We start from the raw sequence: 18,973 nt of genomic DNA, 5'->3' as shown, positions 1-18,973 counted from the left end.
GATTGTCTATTGTCAAATGTTGTGTATTTAGTGTTCTTGAGTTTTTGTTGGTATTTATGTGGGAAGTTTTCTCTCCAGGCTGTCAGCCACCCTCTGGGCTCCACCATGGTCAGCATACAGGTGGAAATAGGGTCCTCTTTGTCTCTGGGATGACTGTAGACTACACCTGTGACCTTGGTTACTTGCTTGTGGGAAACAGATCCATTCATTGTATGCCTTCAGGAAATTGGAGTCCGTCTGTCCCTCGGTGTGAAGGTATTTTCAGTTCCTGAGTCGTCTTTCCCTTTTATATTAAGCATATATAAGTAATTTCAACTTTGCTCCTCTAGAAGCACAATGCCAACCTTTGGAAGAAGATGTTCGAGAACCTCCAGTTGGTTCACTCGTGGTACCAGCTAATACATCTTGCCAAGAGGGGTTAGTAAGATTCATTCTCATAAAGGGTCTCCATCTTGCTTTGTGCATTAATTCTAACCTCAATTTGTCCTGGTGACTCCCTTTTAAAGTTCCTCATTGTCACATTAACAGAGGATGCGACATTATAAAGGTCTAACTAGCATCTCTAACTTTTCAGTCCTTTCTTGACATGAAAATGTCTTTGCTGGGAGCACCCTAAATCTAAAGCAGTTTTCTTACTTGAAGGGCCAAGACTTTTGACTCTTTTGTGCCAAATTTCTTATTTAGAAGTGCCTCTATATTAGTGGTTTGAGGAGGCTAGGTTTCAGAGATGCAATTTTTAAGAAGAGAAAATGTATTATAATCTCTCTCTAGGTACCGGATGATGAAATACGCTTTTCAGAAATGTCAAGATGATGAAAATAGGGTTTGGTTCCAAAAGATTCCAGTTTGTGAAAGTAAGTTAAAAAAAAAAAAGTCCATGGGGTTGTAGAGAGGTAAAGAGGATAGGTCACTGCCTCAGCAGTGTATGTGTTCTAGCTTAGTTTATATAAAACATGTTTTAGTATTTAGATAGTACTGGCAGTGGGAAACAAAACTGTCAAGTAGGAAATGAATACAGTTGACCCTCTGTATTTGCAGGCTTCATAACTTTGTGTCAACCAACTGTAAATAATATATATATATATATATATATATATATATATATATATAAAATCCTGAAAGTTTCCAAAAGCTAAACTTGAATTTGCTATGTGCTGGGTACTATTTACTTAGCATTTACATTGTATTTGTAAATATTTAGATAGCATTTATGTTGTATTCAGTATTATAAGTCATCTAGAGGTGATTTAAAATATACAGGAGGCTGTGCATAAGTTAAATGCGAACACTATGCCATTTTATAGAAGGAGCTTAAGCCTCCTTGGAATTTGCTACTGATGGAGGACCCTGGAATCAGTCCCTTGTGGGTACTGAGGAATGACTGTATTTGCAGTAAGCCTGCTAATTGCTAAAAATTAAAAAAAATAACAATATAAACTATTTATTTCATGGGAACATATCTGTATTTATTCCTTTGTCTATATTTATACTCTATTTTCTGAATTATTTTGGAATAAGTATGTATTATTCATAGAGTCAAAAAACTCAATGAAGTTTTTTAAAGAAAGCATGATCGAGCATCTAAAATTTAAATAACTTTATTTGTGTTCAGTTACTCAGCCATGTCCAACTCTTTGCAACCTCATGGACTATAGCCTGCCAGGCTCCTCTGTCTATGGAGTTTCCCAGGCAAGAATTAAGTGGTCACATTGACATTTCCTCCTCCAAGAAATAACTTTATAGCTATGTGCAGTACACACAAGGCGATGGCACCCCACTCCAGCACTCTTGCCTGGAAAATCCCATGGACAGAGGAGCCTGGTTGGCTGTAGTCCATGGGGTCGCTGAGGGTCAGACACGACTGAGAGACCTCACTTTCACTTTTCCTTTCATGCATTGGAGAAGGAAATAGCAACCCACTCCAGTGTTCTTGCCTGGAGAATCCCAGGGACGGGGGAGCCTGGTGGGCTGCTGTCTATGGGGTCTCACAGAGTCAGACACGACTGAAGCGATGCAGCAGCAGCAGCAGCAGTACACACAGTTGCATAGTTGCATTTGTACCTGAATGAAGACTGTCTACTATGGTGTACCAGCTGAAGCAGAATTTCCTGTTCTCTTCTGCAGTTATCCACTGTCAGGATCCACCAGTGATTAACAATGGGAGGTACAGGAGTGTGCTGCCAGGAGGCTTTCAATATGGAAACAAAGTCTTTTATGAATGTGATCAAGGATTTGATCTCCTGGGAGATAAAAGTATACAATGCATAAGTGATTCTAAAGGAGGTGTATCTTGGAGTGGACAAGCCCCGAAGTGCTTAAAACCTCCTCCTGTGACTCACTGCCCTAACCCAGAAGTCATGCATGGACACAAGCTAAATAAAACCTATTCTTCATATTCCCACAATGACATATTACATATTGCCTGCAATCCCGGCTTCATCATGAATGGCAGTCACTTGATTAGATGCCATACCAACAACAAATGGGTTCCAGGTGTACCAACTTGCATCAAAAAGGGTAAGATATTTTAAGGAATAAAATATGGGGTGTTACATAGAATTTTTAAAAAGGGGTTTTGAATGTGCACTTGTCATTTCATCTATAGAAAGGCAAGTTAAAAGCTTAGGTAATCATATTATTTTACAAAACACTTGCTTGTCTTATTTTCTCAGCTCACTTTTTGTTTTCCTTTTTCTTTCCAAGCATGTTGACAAAAGGTACATGAAAGGATAATAGTTAACTTCTAAATTGATGGGATCTTCCAAATTTATTATTTTTATTAGTTTAGAATGGCAAAAATGCACATACCTTTTTCAGCAAATGTTTGGCAGTAACATTGCTTGATAATTTCATATTTACGGCTGTGCTATAAGCCAGAAAGAGATATTTGAGTATTCTGGAGAATGGAACTAGCCTTAAAACCCACTTAATTGTCTTGTAATTTTAGTTGTCATGGGTGGTTTTATCCCTGTCAGTGGCTATCTGCAGCAGAGAATGCCAACTGGCAACCAAGAACTGAATTCAGAACTGTTTATTTTTGTCTAGCACAGCAGTCTTATTTTAAGTGAGACCCATCCCTACTGCCCAAGATAAACTGTGAATCTGTGATACAGTGAGGATCCCCTTTGCTTTCCTGCAAGGTACCAGTAGCTTGAATTAGGCAGTGGCTGCCATTTTTAGAAAGATAGGTACTCTATAACTTGGCATCACTTCCTGGTGCCTGTAGATATTTGAAGGCGTGACACTTGACTATAGCCTTTCTACCATTTAAAGAGAAAAGATTACTGTTCTTTGATAGATTACAATTGTAGGCTGAAACCACTGATGTTTCATTATCTTACTTTTGACATTTGCTTTCAGATCATATATGGTGTAGGTAGGAAATGCAAATATCTGTCCTGTACTGCTTGGTTTGGGTGGAATGAGTATTTTTGGATACTGATCAGTTGGCTTGTTGCCTGCCTTCTTTCTGTATTGTTATCAACTACAGAGAGTATTGGCTATGTGTTCCTCTGTACTAAATTAAAAATCCTTTCATATTGATGTCTAAGCTTTCTTAGGCTGTCAACGTCCATTTATGATCTCCCATGGAAATCATACTGGTGGAGACTTAACTCGATTTTCTCCTGGAATGTCAATCCTGTACAGCTGCAACCAAGGCTATCTGCTTGTGGGAGAGGCACTCCTTCTTTGCACACATGAAGGAACCTGGAACCGACCTGCCCCGTATTGTAAAGGTGTGTTCTCTATTTGTTTTCTTATTTTTTAAATAAAATTTGTCCCAAGTAGATATTTTCAGTTAAGTACTTTCAACTTGCTGCTAAGTCACTTCAGTTGTGTCCGACTCTGTGAGACCCCATAGACGGCAGCTCACCAGGCTCTGCTGTCCCTGGGATTCTCCAGGCAAGAACACTGGAGTGGGTTGCCATTTCCTTCTCCAATGCATGAAAGTGAAAAGTGAAAGTGAATTCGCTCAGTCGTGTCTGACTCTTAGCGATCCCATGGACTGCAGCCTACCAGGCTCCTCCGTCCATGGGATTTTCCAGGCAAGAGTACTGGAGTGGGGTGCCATTGCCTTCTCCTAAGTACTTTCAACTTAAAATAGCCAAATAGATGCATTGATTGGATCATTTAATTAAATACATTTAATTAATGTATTTAATCCAAGTAAATGTATTTAATTGGATTAATAGATGAAGTAATCTAAATATTGCAAAATAAAGAAAATGGCTGAAGGCCTAGTCTATATGAGCTATCATATATGTAGTCATTTAAATATGGAAAGATGAAGTCTTTATGTAGATTAAACAATTAATACAGATTGAATGTGCACTGTGGTTAGTTATGGTAAGTGTGCATTTGACAAAATACTCCTAAAAATAATTTTTTGAGCATATTTCCCTGTAAGTGGTGGTAGAATTATGGGTATACTTATTAAAGTTTTTCAGAATGTCATTTTTACTATCATAAATAGTGCATATGAAACATGAGTGGTGAGTTAATACTAAATATTAGTTGAGCACTTAGGGCACACAGCACTTTGCATGCCTTCTGTCATTTAATCTTCATGAGAACCATATGAGATTGGTGTCATTATTCCTGTATTATCGATGAGGTCCTCGTAGCATGGAGAGATTTATAACTTATACAGAGTCAAACAACTTGAAAGCCCTAGAGTTAGTTCAAATCCAAAATCTCACACTATTGGCCACTACACTGAAAAGACTAAAGAAGAAAAGAGGAAGCATTCCCATCTAAGAAGAGTTAGAGAACAAGAATAGAAGTTGAGGAAATAGTTCAGAAGTCTTAACATTACTCATTCATCCTGCATCATTTCTCTAAGAAGCCACAAAAATTATTCTTTTTTTTTTTTTTTGAATTCTATCAGGTAAATCATTTTTTTTAAATTTTATTTTATTTTTAAACTTTACATAACTGTATTAGATTAGCCAAATATCAAAATGAATCCGCCACAGGTATACATGTGTTCCCCATCCTGAACCCTCCTCCCTCCTCCCTCCCCATTCCATTCCTCTGGGTCGTCCCAGTGCACCAGCCCCAAGCATGCAGTATCGTGCATCGAACCTGGACTGGCAACTCATTTCATACATGATATTTTACATGTTTCAATGCCATTTTCCCAAATCTTCCCACCCTCTCCCTCTCCCACAAAAATTATTCTTTATTGGTTTAGAGACTAAAGCACAAGAAAGAAAGTTATTTGATAACCAGGGTGTTATTGAGGTAGATGGCTGACACTAAAAGTCTATTCCTAGGATACAATTTTGTGTTATTTCAGTGAAGTTTTACTAACTGAGAATAGAATAAATTGGTTTCATAAATCTTCTTAGTTAAAGGTCAAAATATGACACAGATTCAGTTAGATTCCTGTAATTTCAGAGGTGAACTGTAGCTTCCCAGAACATATAAATGGAATCCAGAATGGGCTGGAGCCTGGAAGAATGTATCAATATGGAGCTGTTGTCACTTTAATGTGTGAAGATGGGTATACCCTAGAAGGCAGTCCCCAGAGCCAGTGTCAGGAAGATCACCGATGGAACCCTCCCTTGGCTGTTTGCAAATCACCCAGTAAGTGCAAAGAGCTTCTCTGCAGCTTCTACTTGTTTCACTGGAAAGAAGAGACAGAGGGTTATCCCTCAATTTTAGGGACTCCTGGGTTTCAAAGTGACATAGGTTTGTGATTAGTGGTATAGTAACAGAAGAATTTGAAGTCAATGGTCTATTGTAGTAAAAGTGAGACTTTCTGAAGATTGGGAAAGTAAAGAAAGAATATAAAGATAGATGAGCACTGATTTAAAAGGTGCAAAACTCACAGCCTTATACAGTGGTCCTTTGGTATCCTCAGGGGAATTGGTTCTAGGACCCCCTCAGATACAAAAATCTGCATATTCTCAAGTCCCTTATGTAAAATGGCATAGTATTTGCATATAATCTGTGCACATCCTCCCATATACTTGAAATCATTTCTATATTATTTACAATACCCAATGCAATGTAAATGCTATGTAAATAGATGCTGGGCTAACAGCGTGAGCTTTGCTTTTTGGAACTTCCTGGAATATTTACTTTTTCAAATATTTTTAAATTAGTGGTTGGTTGAATCCACAGATACAAAAGACAGACTGTATTTTGAAAGAAGTTGCTCCCGAGACTTCTGCTGTTGCTGAATCTTGATTTATAAGTGCTTACTGATATGACAGGGACCTCCAAAAATATGCTAACTAAACTGTTGTGATCGTTGTTTCCATTCTGACCTGAGAAATCCCTGATTATAAAGTTGAGTTTATTATTATTATCATTTTTTTCATGAGTGAACTACCTCACCTTAAAGTGTAAAAAAATTTTAAAGGCCAATGAAGTTGTTACGTAAAGAATGAAGAAAGATTGGGTACAATTCAGTGTTCTGATACATCTTTTTAAGTAGACTTAAAGAAGAGGGATCTGAATGTTAATTTCTGGGACATCCACGGTATTTGGAGCTACGTGGAGCCATGCAACTAGACTAATGTTTTCATGATTTTGTATTTTCCTTAGGTTCACTTGCTCCTCTTATTGCTGGTAAGTTTTCTTAAATTCTTCAATAAAACTTCTAATGGTAATTTATAGAAATGTATGTAAAATTTGAGACACTGGAGAAATATCAATAAACTCAGATATGCAGATGACACCACCCTTATGGCAGAAAGTGAAGAACTAAAGAGCCTCTTGATGAAAGGGAAAGAGGAGAGTGAAAAGCTGCTTAAAACTCAACATTCAGAAAACTAAGATCATGGCATCTGGTCCCATCACTTCATGGCAAATAGATGGGGAAACAATGGAAACAGTGACAGACTTTATTTTGGAGGGCTCCAAAGTCACTGCAGATGGTGACTGTGGCCATGAAATTAAAACATGCTTGCTCTTTGGAAGAAAAATTATGACCAACCTAGACAGCATATTGAAAAGTAGAGGCATTACTTTGCCAACAAAGGTACTTCTAGCCAAAGCTTTGGTTTTTCCAGTAGTCATGTATGAATCTGAGAGTTGGACTATAAGGAAAGCTGAGCGCCAAAAAATTGATGCTTTTGAACTGTGGTGTTGGAGAAGACTCTTGAGTCCCTGGACAGCAAGGAGACCCAACCAGTCCACGCTAAAGGAAATCAGTCTTGAATATTCATTGAAAGGACTGACACTGAAGCTGAAACTCCAATACTTTGGCCACCTGATGTGAAGAACTGACTCATTTGAAAAGACTCTGATGCTGGGAAAGACTGAAGGCAGGAGGAGAAGGGGATGACTGATGATGAGATGGTTGGATGGCATCACCAACTCAATGGATATGACTTTGAGTAAGGTCCGGGAGTTGGTGATGGACAGGGAAGCCTGGAGTGCTGCAGTTCATGGGGTTGCAAAAAGTCAGACAAGCAACTGAATAGAACTGATATGTGCTGTGCTTAGTCGCTCAGTCGTGTCAAACTCTTTGTGATCCTATGGACTGTAGTACACCAGGCTCCTCTGTCCATGGAATTCTCCAGGCAAGAATACTAGAGTGAGTTGCCATTCCCTTCTCCAGGGGATCTTCCCAACCCAGGGATCCAACCCAGGTTTCCTGCATTGCAGGCGGATTATTTACCATCTGAGCCACCAGGGAAGCCCTGTATCCTGCCTGTTAAGTTTTTCATTTGAACTCATGAGAAATTGTACTTTTTTTTTTTTTAAGTGTTCTAGGGCTCTTTTAATGTGCACTTCACATCACAAACTGTCACTTTTGGATAGGATGAAATGAATGACTTGATCAGCTACTCCCAGTTTTTAGTTCAAAAGTTTAGGTTTACTAAAAGTTTGGGCTTCCCATACAGTGCAGAGGTAAAGAATTCACTTGTCAGTGCAGAAGATGCAAGAGATGTGAGGTCAATCTCTCAGTTGGTAAGATACCCTGAAGGAAATGACAACCTACTTCAGTATTCTTGCTTGGAGAATTCTATGACAGAGGTGCCTCACAGGCTATAGTCCATGGGGTCGCAAAGAGTACGACATGACTGAGCCAGTGAGCGCCACACACAAAACTTTCGTTTAACTATTGGTCTTTTGCATGATTTGGTTGCTATCAAAACAGATTCGTTTATTCTGCAGTGGCAAAATATATTTCACAACTGAGAGTTAAATGTTGTATGAAAAGTCATGGAATCCTGGTGTCCTGAGCTTCTAATTTCACTCCAGTGACAAGAATATTACTAATAAAACTGAAAAGAACAGAAAAGCCGAACCTAAACTTGACTGGAACCTTGTGGTCAAATGCTTGGTGCTTTAGAATAAATATGAACTGGATTAAATCCAAATGTAAGCCCATATACAACTATTTCGGAATTTAGTATCTGTATGGCTGAAGAAGAATAAGCAAAAAAATCACATAACATTTTCCCCACCACTAGGAACAGGCCCCACAATCACTTCAAAACAATGTAGGTTACATTTTTCTATTGTCTAATACTCTGTTTTGTATTTTAGGTTTTTCTGCTGGGGTAATAGCTCTTTTCTGCTTGGGTGCTGTCGCCTTACGCATGATATTAAAACACAGAGAACGGTAAGTTTGAGGCCTGCTTGACAAAAATACACTTCTTTCCTGAAACTAAACACAGAAGCACAAGTTAAATGAAATAAATACTGCAATGTGATAACTGGAATAAGGCATCTTGTGTTAAATAGAATATCCTTTCTGTAAGAACTTAAAAGATAACGAGCATTCATTTTATTTGAATGGTATTTATACAGATAATATTATATTTATTTATACATAATAAAAAATCTAAAAAATAGGAAAAAGTCCCAGTCATAAAAACTGCTGATATTTGGCATTTGCCTATATGATTATTTTCTTATTTCTTTTTTTTAAACTGCAATATTGGCCTTATTTTATTTTTAATCCTGCCTTAATTTTTTTTTCATTTAGCCTATTTTTATATTTAAATCACATTTTCTTTTTACCAATTTGATTGCATATTTTTCTATAATATGTATCTATATTGTGTAGATTTTAAGCTGCTTCCACATTTATTTTCATAATAAATAAAAACAAGAAAAACCTAAAGAAACTTTTTCTACGTCTCCATATTTCCTTAGCTTAGATCCCTAGAATTCTAGGAATAAGTGTATGAACATTTAGATGCTTAGTTAATATTGCCAAATGGTTTTCCAGAAAGTTAGCTCCAACTTGATCATATATCAAATAATATATCTGGATATATTGTATTTCTGGATTCTTTTTTTATTATTTCATTGATGTGTCTATTTTTCTATCACAAACACTTTGCATTCAAATAGTATAGTTTTCTGATATTATAACTTCTAACAAGGCAAGAATCCCCTCATTATAGTTTTTAAAGATTTTCCTCTTTCTTCTGTTTGTTCTTATAGGAGTTTTAGATGATCTGTCATTTTCTAAAGACAGATATGTTGTGATTACATTTATGTCTATAGGTTAACCTTTGAGAACTGGCACATTTTCTGTAATGCTTTCTCATACAGAAACATACTAGGCCTTTCTATTTGTTTAAGTAATCTTTAAACAACTCAATTGTTGTTTTCATGACTCTTTAAATATACTACTAGGTTTCTACATTTTGCTATATTATGTTTTATCATACATAAATTAGACATACTTTTTCAAAATTTGTATCCATAAAGTATTATTGCCAGAGTAGGTTAAGTGATGTTTGGTGGGGATGCAATCAAATGGTCAGTACTTAGGAATTTTGATCAGAAAAGCTTTCATAGTGGAGAAGATGTTGCAGGTATGCCGCACAGAGTGTAGACAAGTAGAGAAAAGTATTCCAAGTAGAAGGTGCAGTTTGAGTAAGACCCAGGGACTTGTCTTTCCATCATATAAGAACTACGTAAGCAATTGACATGCCTGAGAAACATTGAAGTTAGCATAGGTTTAAGTGACATAAAAGATCCCCTCTGATACATAAAATCTTATGGAAATTGCAGAATATTCTGATAGGTACAAAGGATACACTTTTAGCAAATGATATCATCAATTATCAGCCAGGGAATGTTCTGTGTGCCCAGGTTCTTAAGGATCAATAAATGCTAGTGATAGGGAGGATAATCAGGTAAAGTCTTACCGAATCTCATATAACTTCCAGTGGAGGATGACCAAATCATGTCACCATAAACATGTCACCCACAAATTCCAGCAAAATTACTTTAACAAGCCACATCATTTGGATCTATCTAAGTGATCTGATTGCACTGTTCACAGTTCTGTAATGCCTAGAGTAGGCATCAGACATGAAGGGGGTAACATTGAAATTATGTAATAATGGCATATTTGAACCTGAATAGTTTGTACTAAGCCTGGAAGGGCCTAAATACAGTAGGTCTGGCAAGGGTCTACAGTCAGAGGTACTTTAGGCAGTAGTGTTTATCAGAGTTTATCACATAACCTTTGTTTTGTGAATGATTTCAGGGGAAATGATGTTCTATGAACAAATAATATTGGGAAATACTTCAAGCTACATTTTTCTCATGGGGATTCACAATGACCATGAGACTATTTAAGGTCCTACACTAAAGAAGCCCATTTAATTTTTCAAAAATGAGTCTCGCAGACGAGTTGGGCTGCTGAACTTTTTTCTCATAAAATGCCTTTAACATCTCACGGGACTGATGTTTAACAGTCTTGGGGAAAGATGGTCTGAAAGTTAGATCATCAAAAGCCTTGTATGCCACGACAAGGAGTTGGTGTTTACCCTGTAGAATCTTAAGCAAAGAAACAATATGTTCAGATTTTCGATTTTTTAAAAAGGGGCAGTACTGAGTTGTCAACCAAAGCAGCAGTGGTGAGGATCAAGAGGATGCAATAGATGTAGGAAATATCTTCAAGGGCTTCCCCGGTGGTCCAGTGGTTAAAACTTCACCTTCCAACGCAGGGGTATATGTTCAATACCTGATTAGGAACTAATATTCCACATGCCTGCTGACCGAAAAATTAAAACATAAAACAGAAGCAATATTGTAATAAACTCAATAAAGACTTTTAAAATTGTCCACGTCCAAAAAAATCTTAAAAGGAAATATTTTTACTATGAAGACAATAGGCTTTTTAGGATTTCAGTTTAGTCAGTTCAGTCGCTCAGTCATGTCTGACCCTGTGTGACTTCATGGACTGCAGCACACCAGGCCTCCCTGTTCATCACCAACTCCTGGAGCTTACTCAAACTCATGTCCATCGATTTGGTGATGCCATCCAACCATCTCATCCTCTGTTGTCCCCTTCTCCTCCCACCTTCAATCAGTATTTCAAGGTTTAGTGAATTGCTAAATGTGGGAAGAAGGGGACACAAAGTATGAATCAAGTGGGTGCCACTGGATGGATCCAATGGTTCACAAAAAATGGAGAGGGACAGTTTGTGGGGGAAAATGGTGCAGTTCTGATTTGCTACTTCTAGGTACCCTCTTTGAGGACTCAAGAGAGAGGCCTGGACTCAGGTACATGATGTTTAAATCACGATTGTAGCCTTGGTACCAAACAAAATAGAAAATTAGAACAAGGATGAAAACAGATCTAAGAATAACAGTAATACTTAAAAGGCAAGAGGGGGAAGGAACTGTCAAAAGTAAGAGGAAAGAAAGTTGGGAGAAAATGGCTTCATAGAATTCAGGAGAGTTAAAGGTCTCAAGAAAACAAACATAGAGATGTCATTTGCATGGCTTTTCTCACAGGAAGTTAGAACATAATTTTAGTCGAGTAATTTAAAAAGACATATAAATAAATAGAAAAGGTGGTCTCTATCTCCTGCCTTCCTTTTACAAAGTTTGCTATCAGAGCATTACATGTGTAGGAAAATTTGTAAACTTTGGGAACACCTATAAGCACAAATAATTTGTAATATTCCTATCTGATTATTAAAGTTGTTAACAAAGTTATTAACATGTTTATATCAAACACTATACATAAGAGCCTCAGTTGATTATGAACTAAACATATATGTTAAATTAAACTCCTAAGCATCACTTGTTTTATTTCCATTTTCTAACTGACTTCATTTTAGTTTCTTATACTTAATACAGACATTTGAACTGCCTTATATACTTTTTGTAAGTAAGATGAGTAATGGATCATTTAAAAATCAATGTCTACTAACAAAATTAAATATTTTGAAGTTATTCAAACATGTGAAGAAGAGACTACGTTATTCTCTTCTTGCCTTCTAAGATGTTTCAATAAAACCTAAATCTCACATTAACCTAAAAATTATCTTTTGTAATAATTTTAATGTATCTTCCTGCTAAATATGTAAATTGACCTCTTAAATGTGATAGTGAGTGGCAAGTTGTAAGTACCTTTAGCGGTAATCTTTCTTTCCTAGTAATTTTGTGTTATTTTATCTCAGAGTTCTGCTTGATAGTACAATAACATTTTATTGTCTTTTGCTAATTTTGACAAAATGTTTTAGAAGCACAGCAAAGTACATGTGCTTTGAAAGAAAAAAAGTAAAAATGTCTTAAAAGTCATTTAAAATTTTTAGTGCTGCATGATTATATAAGTATTTTGAATTAAATATCAAATATAAAAAATTTCTTTTTAAGTTAGATTGGAAGATTGGTCCTCCAAAGGTAAGTTTATGATCATATTATAAAGTGAAAGCTTCTTTATAAAGTTTTTCAATCTGGGAGTCCTAATTATTAGTCATTAAAAGACCTGGATAAAGCTGCCCAATGTAAACTTCTTTTTTTAAAATATAAATTTATTTATTTTAATTGGAGGTTAATTACTTTACAATATTGTATTGGTTTTGCCAACTTCTGATTTGGACACTTAGTAGCTTAGCAAATTATTTTTATGGGTCTTTTCAAAAAATGGGGATTATAGTGATTACTTCATAAGAGTTAAGACAATAAAATGAAATCATCCATAAAAAGTACTTACCATGTGTTGTGAATTGCAAAAAAGAAAACAACTGTTACACCTTTATAGTAATCTTGGCCAGTGAATAAAGAATTTATTTTTTCTTTTCTTTTTTTTTTTCCCATTTAGCAATTACTACACAAATAAAAACTATAAAGAAGATGTTCATTTAGAAACACTAGACATATACTCTGTTGACCCATACAGCCCAGCAAACTAATCAGAAGACAAACTGGTATCTAATGAAGTTTTAAATATTTTTATTAATTTCTATGTCAAAATTTCTTTCAATTTATATTTATCAATAAGTATAGTACTAAATATATATGGCTCTGTTGCATAGGTCTTTAATAATTATGCACAAAATCTGTTTACTTGCTTCACATTACCAACTCATGTCCCTGTTTTTTTTAATTTATTCATCTATTCAACAAATATTTAAATAAATAACAAAATAAGAATCAATCAATCAATAAATATTGTGAGAAAAAATAAACCAGAAAAGGGGCTAGATAGGGAAGAAGAGTTAGAAGGGAAGTTCTCACTAAGAAAATGACAGTTCAGCAAAGACTAGTGTGAAGCAAGGACAGCCTTGCAGAGGAAGAAAGAACAGTGAGCACAAAGACCGTATAAGGTGGTATGTTCCTGCTGCGTTGGAGGCACACACGAGGAGGAGGGTGAAGATTGACGGCCCTATAGGGTATGGTAGGTCATTGTAATGAACTTGGTGTTTGCTCTGAGATGAGAATCACTGAAGGATTTTAAACAGGGAAGCAAATGATCACTTTAACTGCTTCATCAAGAAGACAGTGTAGGTGCCAGGGGTGAAAGATGGGGCCTCCATGTGGAAGCTATCACAAAACTCTAATTAAAGTTGTGAATGGCTACTACCATCCTGGTGAGGAGAGGTCAGATTCTTCATACATTTTTGAGATAGTGACAGTAGAATTTGCTGACAGTTTGTATCAGGGTATGAGAGAAAGGGAGAAGTCAATGATGATGCCTGGAGTTTTTGGCCTGAGCAGCCTGAAGTATAGAATTGCTGTTAATTAAGACAACTGAGAATGAAATCAAGACCAGAGAGAAACATGAGCAGTTCACTTTGGAGATGTTAAATGTAAGATATCTAATAGATATCCACATACAGGTGCTAAAAAGATAGCTGGATGTACAACTCAGCATTTTAGGAATAGGACCAGACTTGGGATACAAAGTTGGGTCTTGTCAGTGTATGGATATACAGAATAATGAAACCGAGTAAGGTCAATAAAGGGAGTGAGATAGGCAAGGGAAGAAGATGGGTCTGAATGCTGAGCCCTGGATCCTCCAACATTAGGAGTCATGGAGTGGGAAGGAGCTGACACAAGAGCATAGAAGCTGCTCTGATACAGGAGGGAACCCCAGAGTGTGGTGTTCCAGGAGTCATGCAACGAGAGAACGTTAAGGAGGAGGGAGTGATAGACCCTGTCAAATGTGCTGATAGATCAAGGAACATCAATGTGAAAACTGACCTGTGTTTGGTATAAGATTTGCTGGTAATCTTGATAAGAACAGTTTTGGTGTAGAGGAAAAGAAGCACATTGGAGTTGACAGAAGTGTTTAAGAGAGAATGAAAGGAGAGAAATTGGAGATTTCTCTTTCAAGGATTTTTTTCTATAGGGAGGAGCAGATAAATAGAGTAATGGCAAGGATAAGAAGCCAAGGGACATATTTGTAAGAATGGAGAAACAGCTGCTATTCCTATAAGCTGAAGAGAATGATCTAGGGGGAAGGAAGGAAATGACAGGGAAAGAAAAGGAAAAATTGTGGGAGCAATGTCCTAAGCTAGGAGGAATGGGATCTAGTGTTCAAGCAGGAGGTGGACCTTAGCCAGGAGCCTGGCCTTAGTAACAGGAAAGGCAGAACACATGGGAGCAGATGAAGGCAGGTGGGGAGATGTGATTGGGAAAACACATGTAGAAGCTCTCTTCTGATGCCTCTGTGTTCTCAGTGAATAAAAAGCAAAATGACCAGCTGACAAGGAGATTAGAAAAGGAGATGTTAAAGACTTGAGGAGAAGGAGAAGGTATTAATTTGTCACCATGATAGGTGAAGCCTGAATGATAGGGAGTACAGAAAGGTTGACAGGCAACATGAAGAGCCCCCCTGAGGTTTCCTGGAGAAAATGGGGTTGAACAGTTGAAGGTTTGCTAAGCCCAGGCCTTAATGCTAAGGCTCTTTCATGCCTTATCTCATTTAGCCTTCACTGCAACTTTAAAAGGTGTGTATTATTCCAAGGTAATACTGGAGTCAGAGAAGGCAATGGCACCCCACTCCAGTACTCTTGCCTGGAAAATCCCATGAATGGAGGAGCCTGGAGGGCCGCAGTCCATGGGGTCGCTAAGAGTCAGACTAGACTCAATGACTTCACTTTGACTTTTCACTTTCATGCATTGGAGAAGGAAATGTCAACCCACTCCAGTATTCTTGCCTGGAGAATCCCAGGGATGGGGGAGCCTGATGGGCTGCCATCTATGGGGTCACACAGAGTCGGACATGACTGAAGCGACTTAGCAGCAGCAGCAGCAATACCTGAATGGGCATATAATATCCTCGGTGACAAAACCAGGAAGAAAAAATTCTCTTGACCAAAGATTCGGGGTCAGTAGTTGACAAAGGTAGAATTCAAGCTCAAATATGACTTCAAGCTGCTTTCTCCTATATGAGTTATAAAATATAAAATGAAGAGACCACCTCTACCCTCTTGGAACTTATTTTAGTCAGAGAAATAAGACATATACATATCATAGTGTAACATTAAGTGCCATAAACTAGACAGAGAAAAACTGCTGTGGCAGTTGAGGAAGAAAAAGATGCCTTGTTGCTGATGAGTTGCAGAAAAAGAGAAGAGGATGGGAGAGACTATGCCAGAGTGATCTCTAAAACCAAAGCCCTGGGCGCCCAAAGTAAAGCTATCATGTAAATGTTTGTTGAATGAATATATGAGTAAGTTAGTAGGAGACCATTGTTTTAATTTCTTCCTCATTTATTTTTATTCATATCTATCAATGCAAAATTTAATTATTATTTATTTGCTTCATGTAATATGATGGACCATTTAATTGAATGATGCTCCATTGTTTATAGCACTTGTAATTGGTATATATAGAGATAAGGTTAACACTCGTATTTAAACTTTGAGTTGCATCACTGCTTTTCATGCCGCCTCCTAAATAGAAATTAATCTATTTCAGTATGCCTCACCGCTTGGAACCCTACTGATGGTTGGAAAGAAACCATTCTACTATCAATAAGTGGATTAGTATTGTCTCAACATCAGTGAGATTGTTTCATAAGATTTAACTCCTATATGCAATCGGTCTCAAGCAGAACAAAGAAAAGTTGCTTGATGATGGTAAAGATGGGAGCCCAGTTTTACTGCCATGTGCATTTCAAGGACTTTTTGAAGCCTCACCTGTGATGTACCTGGAGACAGGCTATGGCTATAAACAGTTACATATCTCTGAAGTGTTACATTTTTAAGGAAGGCACTAAAAAGAGCTTTCCTTGTGTCTAGAAAGAATCTAGACATATATACTGCAATCAACATACTTATGTTACTGTATACTTTTAATTATAGTGTGGTTTTAATTATTTAAGCAAAATATGAAGCATATCCTGTGGTTATGATAGGCATACATTTGTTGGGAAGACTGTTTCTATTTTAATAAGAGCATCTTTCTCTGATTTAGTTAAACATCTCACTTTTATTTCCACTTGATTTGAGTTTTTCTCATCGAATATATTTTTGCCTTTCTATAATCACTCAGTAATTCCCGTTTGCACATCTTTTTTAAAATTATAGGAGTCAAGTTGTAATTCTGAAGCTTTAACTCTGAAGTAACTATAGTTGTTTGTAAAATGTCATTTGATAATGTGTACATTCGTCATTCAAGTAAATTTTATCTTAAAAAAAAATCTTGCCTTTTGTGATCTTTTTACTGGAGTCAATGAACTCTTGAATAGCAGACATAGTTTTAGGGTTTTTAGAGTTTTTGATTTAACAATTATGCATCCTGGAGCCCACCATTTTGTCATGTTAGTCAGACTCAACCCACAAACTGAATTCTCTCATCCTCAACACTTATCCAGCAACACATTCCCCCAGTGCACTCATTGTCTCCCACTACACTCTAAATCTGGCTGTCAGTGTTCTCTGTTTCAGTATTTAAATTATTGAGAAAATAAAATCTTCCTCATTCACTACCACAGATTTACTCCCACTCTTCTAGATTCTGTAGGCTGTTTGACATCTTAAAAAAAAAAATTGTAGTAAAGAAAACATGTAACAAAATTTAGTCTTAACTATTTTTAAGTGTACACCTCAGAAGTGTAAGTATATTCACATTGCTATGCAACAGATCTCCAGAACTTTTTCAATTTACAAAACTGAAACTCTATATCCATTAAAGAGTAAGTCCACATTCCCCTCATCTTCCAGCCCCTGCCAACAACCGTTTTACTTTCCATTTATATGAATTTCATAACTACTTCAAGATACCTTATATATAAGTTGAACCATACAGTTACTTGTCCTCTTGTGACAAGTTTATTTCACTTAGTATAATGTCCTCAATGTCCATCTGTGTTGTAGCATGTGTCAGAATTCTTTTTCAGGCTGAATAATATTTCATTGTATGTATATACAATATTTTAAAGTCTAATTATCCATCAATGAACATTTGGGTTGTTTTCACCTCGTGGCTATTGTGAATATTGCTGCTATGAACATGAATGGGTTTCCCAGGTGGTGCTAATAGTAAAGAACCCACCTGCCAATGCAGGAGACACAGGAAATGCTGGTTTGGTCCCTGGGTTGGGAAGATCCCCTGCAGGATAACATGGCAACCCACTCCAGTATTCATGCCAGGAGAATCCCATGGACAGAGGAGCCTAGTGAGCTACAGTCCAAAGGGTTGCACAGAATAAGACATGACTGAAGCAACTTAGCCCCCCCCCACATGAACATGAGTTAACAGATATCTCCTTAAGAAATTGCTTTCAGTTGGTATGCAGTTTGGTATCTTATTGATTCACAGTACATTTTCATTTCTCCAACTCATCTGTTCATTCACCTCAAGCCATCTACTATAAATTGTTGTTTTTTAGTTACTAAGTTGTGTCTGGCTCTTTGCGACTCCACGCCAGTTTCCTTTGTCCATGGGATTTTCCAGGAAAGAATATTGAAGTGGGTGGCCATGCCTTCTTCAGAGGATCTTCCTGACCTAGGGATCAAACCCGTGTCTCCTGCATTGCAAGTGAATTCTTTACCACTGAGCCACCTGGAAAACCCCATATTATATCTTACTACCTTCCTTATCTTAGCAGAGGAAGAAAATATCACAGGATAGCTTTCTAGTTCCTCTTTCTTCACCTCTCAAGTTTATCCATCCTTATTCTTAATTCCACTTACCACTTTTTACAGACTATACAGTTTTCTCATCCCTTTCTGTTTCTTCCAGGACATTGCTCCCTCAGTTATACTTTCTCTCATCACTGCTTGCCTTTTTTCACCTACAAAATGTGCTCAAGCCAGTACTTATTCAGCTGCAGGTGACAGAAATCCATCTCACACTGGTTTAAACCAAGAAGGAATTTTATGTCGCATGACAGAAAAGGTCAAGGGTGCAGCTTGTTTCAGTCAAAATGGGAATTAAATATTCAAATCATATCTTTAGGAATCTGTTTCATTCCCTGGTTTTGTTTTTTTTCTGCTGGCCTCATTCTCTGGCGGTGGTGGTTTAGTCACTAAGTCATGTCCAACTCTTGTGACCCCATGGACTGTAGCCTGCCATGCTCCTCTGTCCATGGGATTTCCCAGGCAAAAATACTGGGGTGCGTTGCCATTTCCTTCTCCAGGGGATCTTCCTGACCCAGGGATCAAACCTGGGTCTCCTATATTGACAGGCAGGCCGTTTACCAATAACACCACCTAGGAAGCCCTGTCAGTTTAGCATTCCAGCATAAAGAACTTCTTTGGTCCAATAACTCTTTCAAAAGTGCCTTCACTAACTCTTACTT

General features: G+C 37.2%; 1 protein-coding gene across 5 annotated transcripts in view; it reads left to right on the top strand.

Moving 5' to 3' along the window:
• The window catches only part of CR2 (complement C3d receptor 2), a 47,576-nt gene extending 30,706 nt beyond the window's left edge, over positions 1-16,870 (top strand). For 4 of the 5 annotated variants that reach the window (XM_025286130.3, XM_025286129.3, XM_006050013.4 and 1 more), the window contains 10 exons: positions 79-255; positions 330-417; positions 772-854; positions 2,125-2,517; positions 3,552-3,737; positions 5,401-5,589; positions 6,556-6,579; positions 8,509-8,584; positions 13,043-13,148; positions 16,147-16,870. In XM_025286130.3, coding sequence (XP_025141915.2) covers positions 79-255; positions 330-417; positions 772-854; positions 2,125-2,517; positions 3,552-3,737; positions 5,401-5,589; positions 6,556-6,579; positions 8,509-8,584; positions 13,043-13,133 — 1,307 coding nt within the window. In that variant the 3' untranslated portion in view covers positions 13,134-13,148; positions 16,147-16,870. The remainder of the gene's footprint in view (positions 1-78; positions 256-329; positions 418-771; positions 855-2,124; positions 2,518-3,551; positions 3,738-5,400; positions 5,590-6,555; positions 6,580-8,508; positions 8,585-13,042; positions 13,149-16,146) is intronic. The other variant, XM_006050014.4, reaches the window with a different exon arrangement.
• The last annotated feature ends 2,103 nt before the right edge of the window (positions 16,871-18,973 follow it).

Source organism: Bubalus bubalis, chromosome 5, assembly GCF_019923935.1.
Source record: "Bubalus bubalis isolate 160015118507 breed Murrah chromosome 5, NDDB_SH_1, whole genome shotgun sequence".
Taxonomy (NCBI): Eukaryota; Metazoa; Chordata; class Mammalia; order Artiodactyla; family Bovidae; genus Bubalus; species Bubalus bubalis.
The sequence above is the reverse complement of the archived record's forward strand: the minus strand, read 5'-3'. Positions and strand labels throughout refer to the sequence as shown.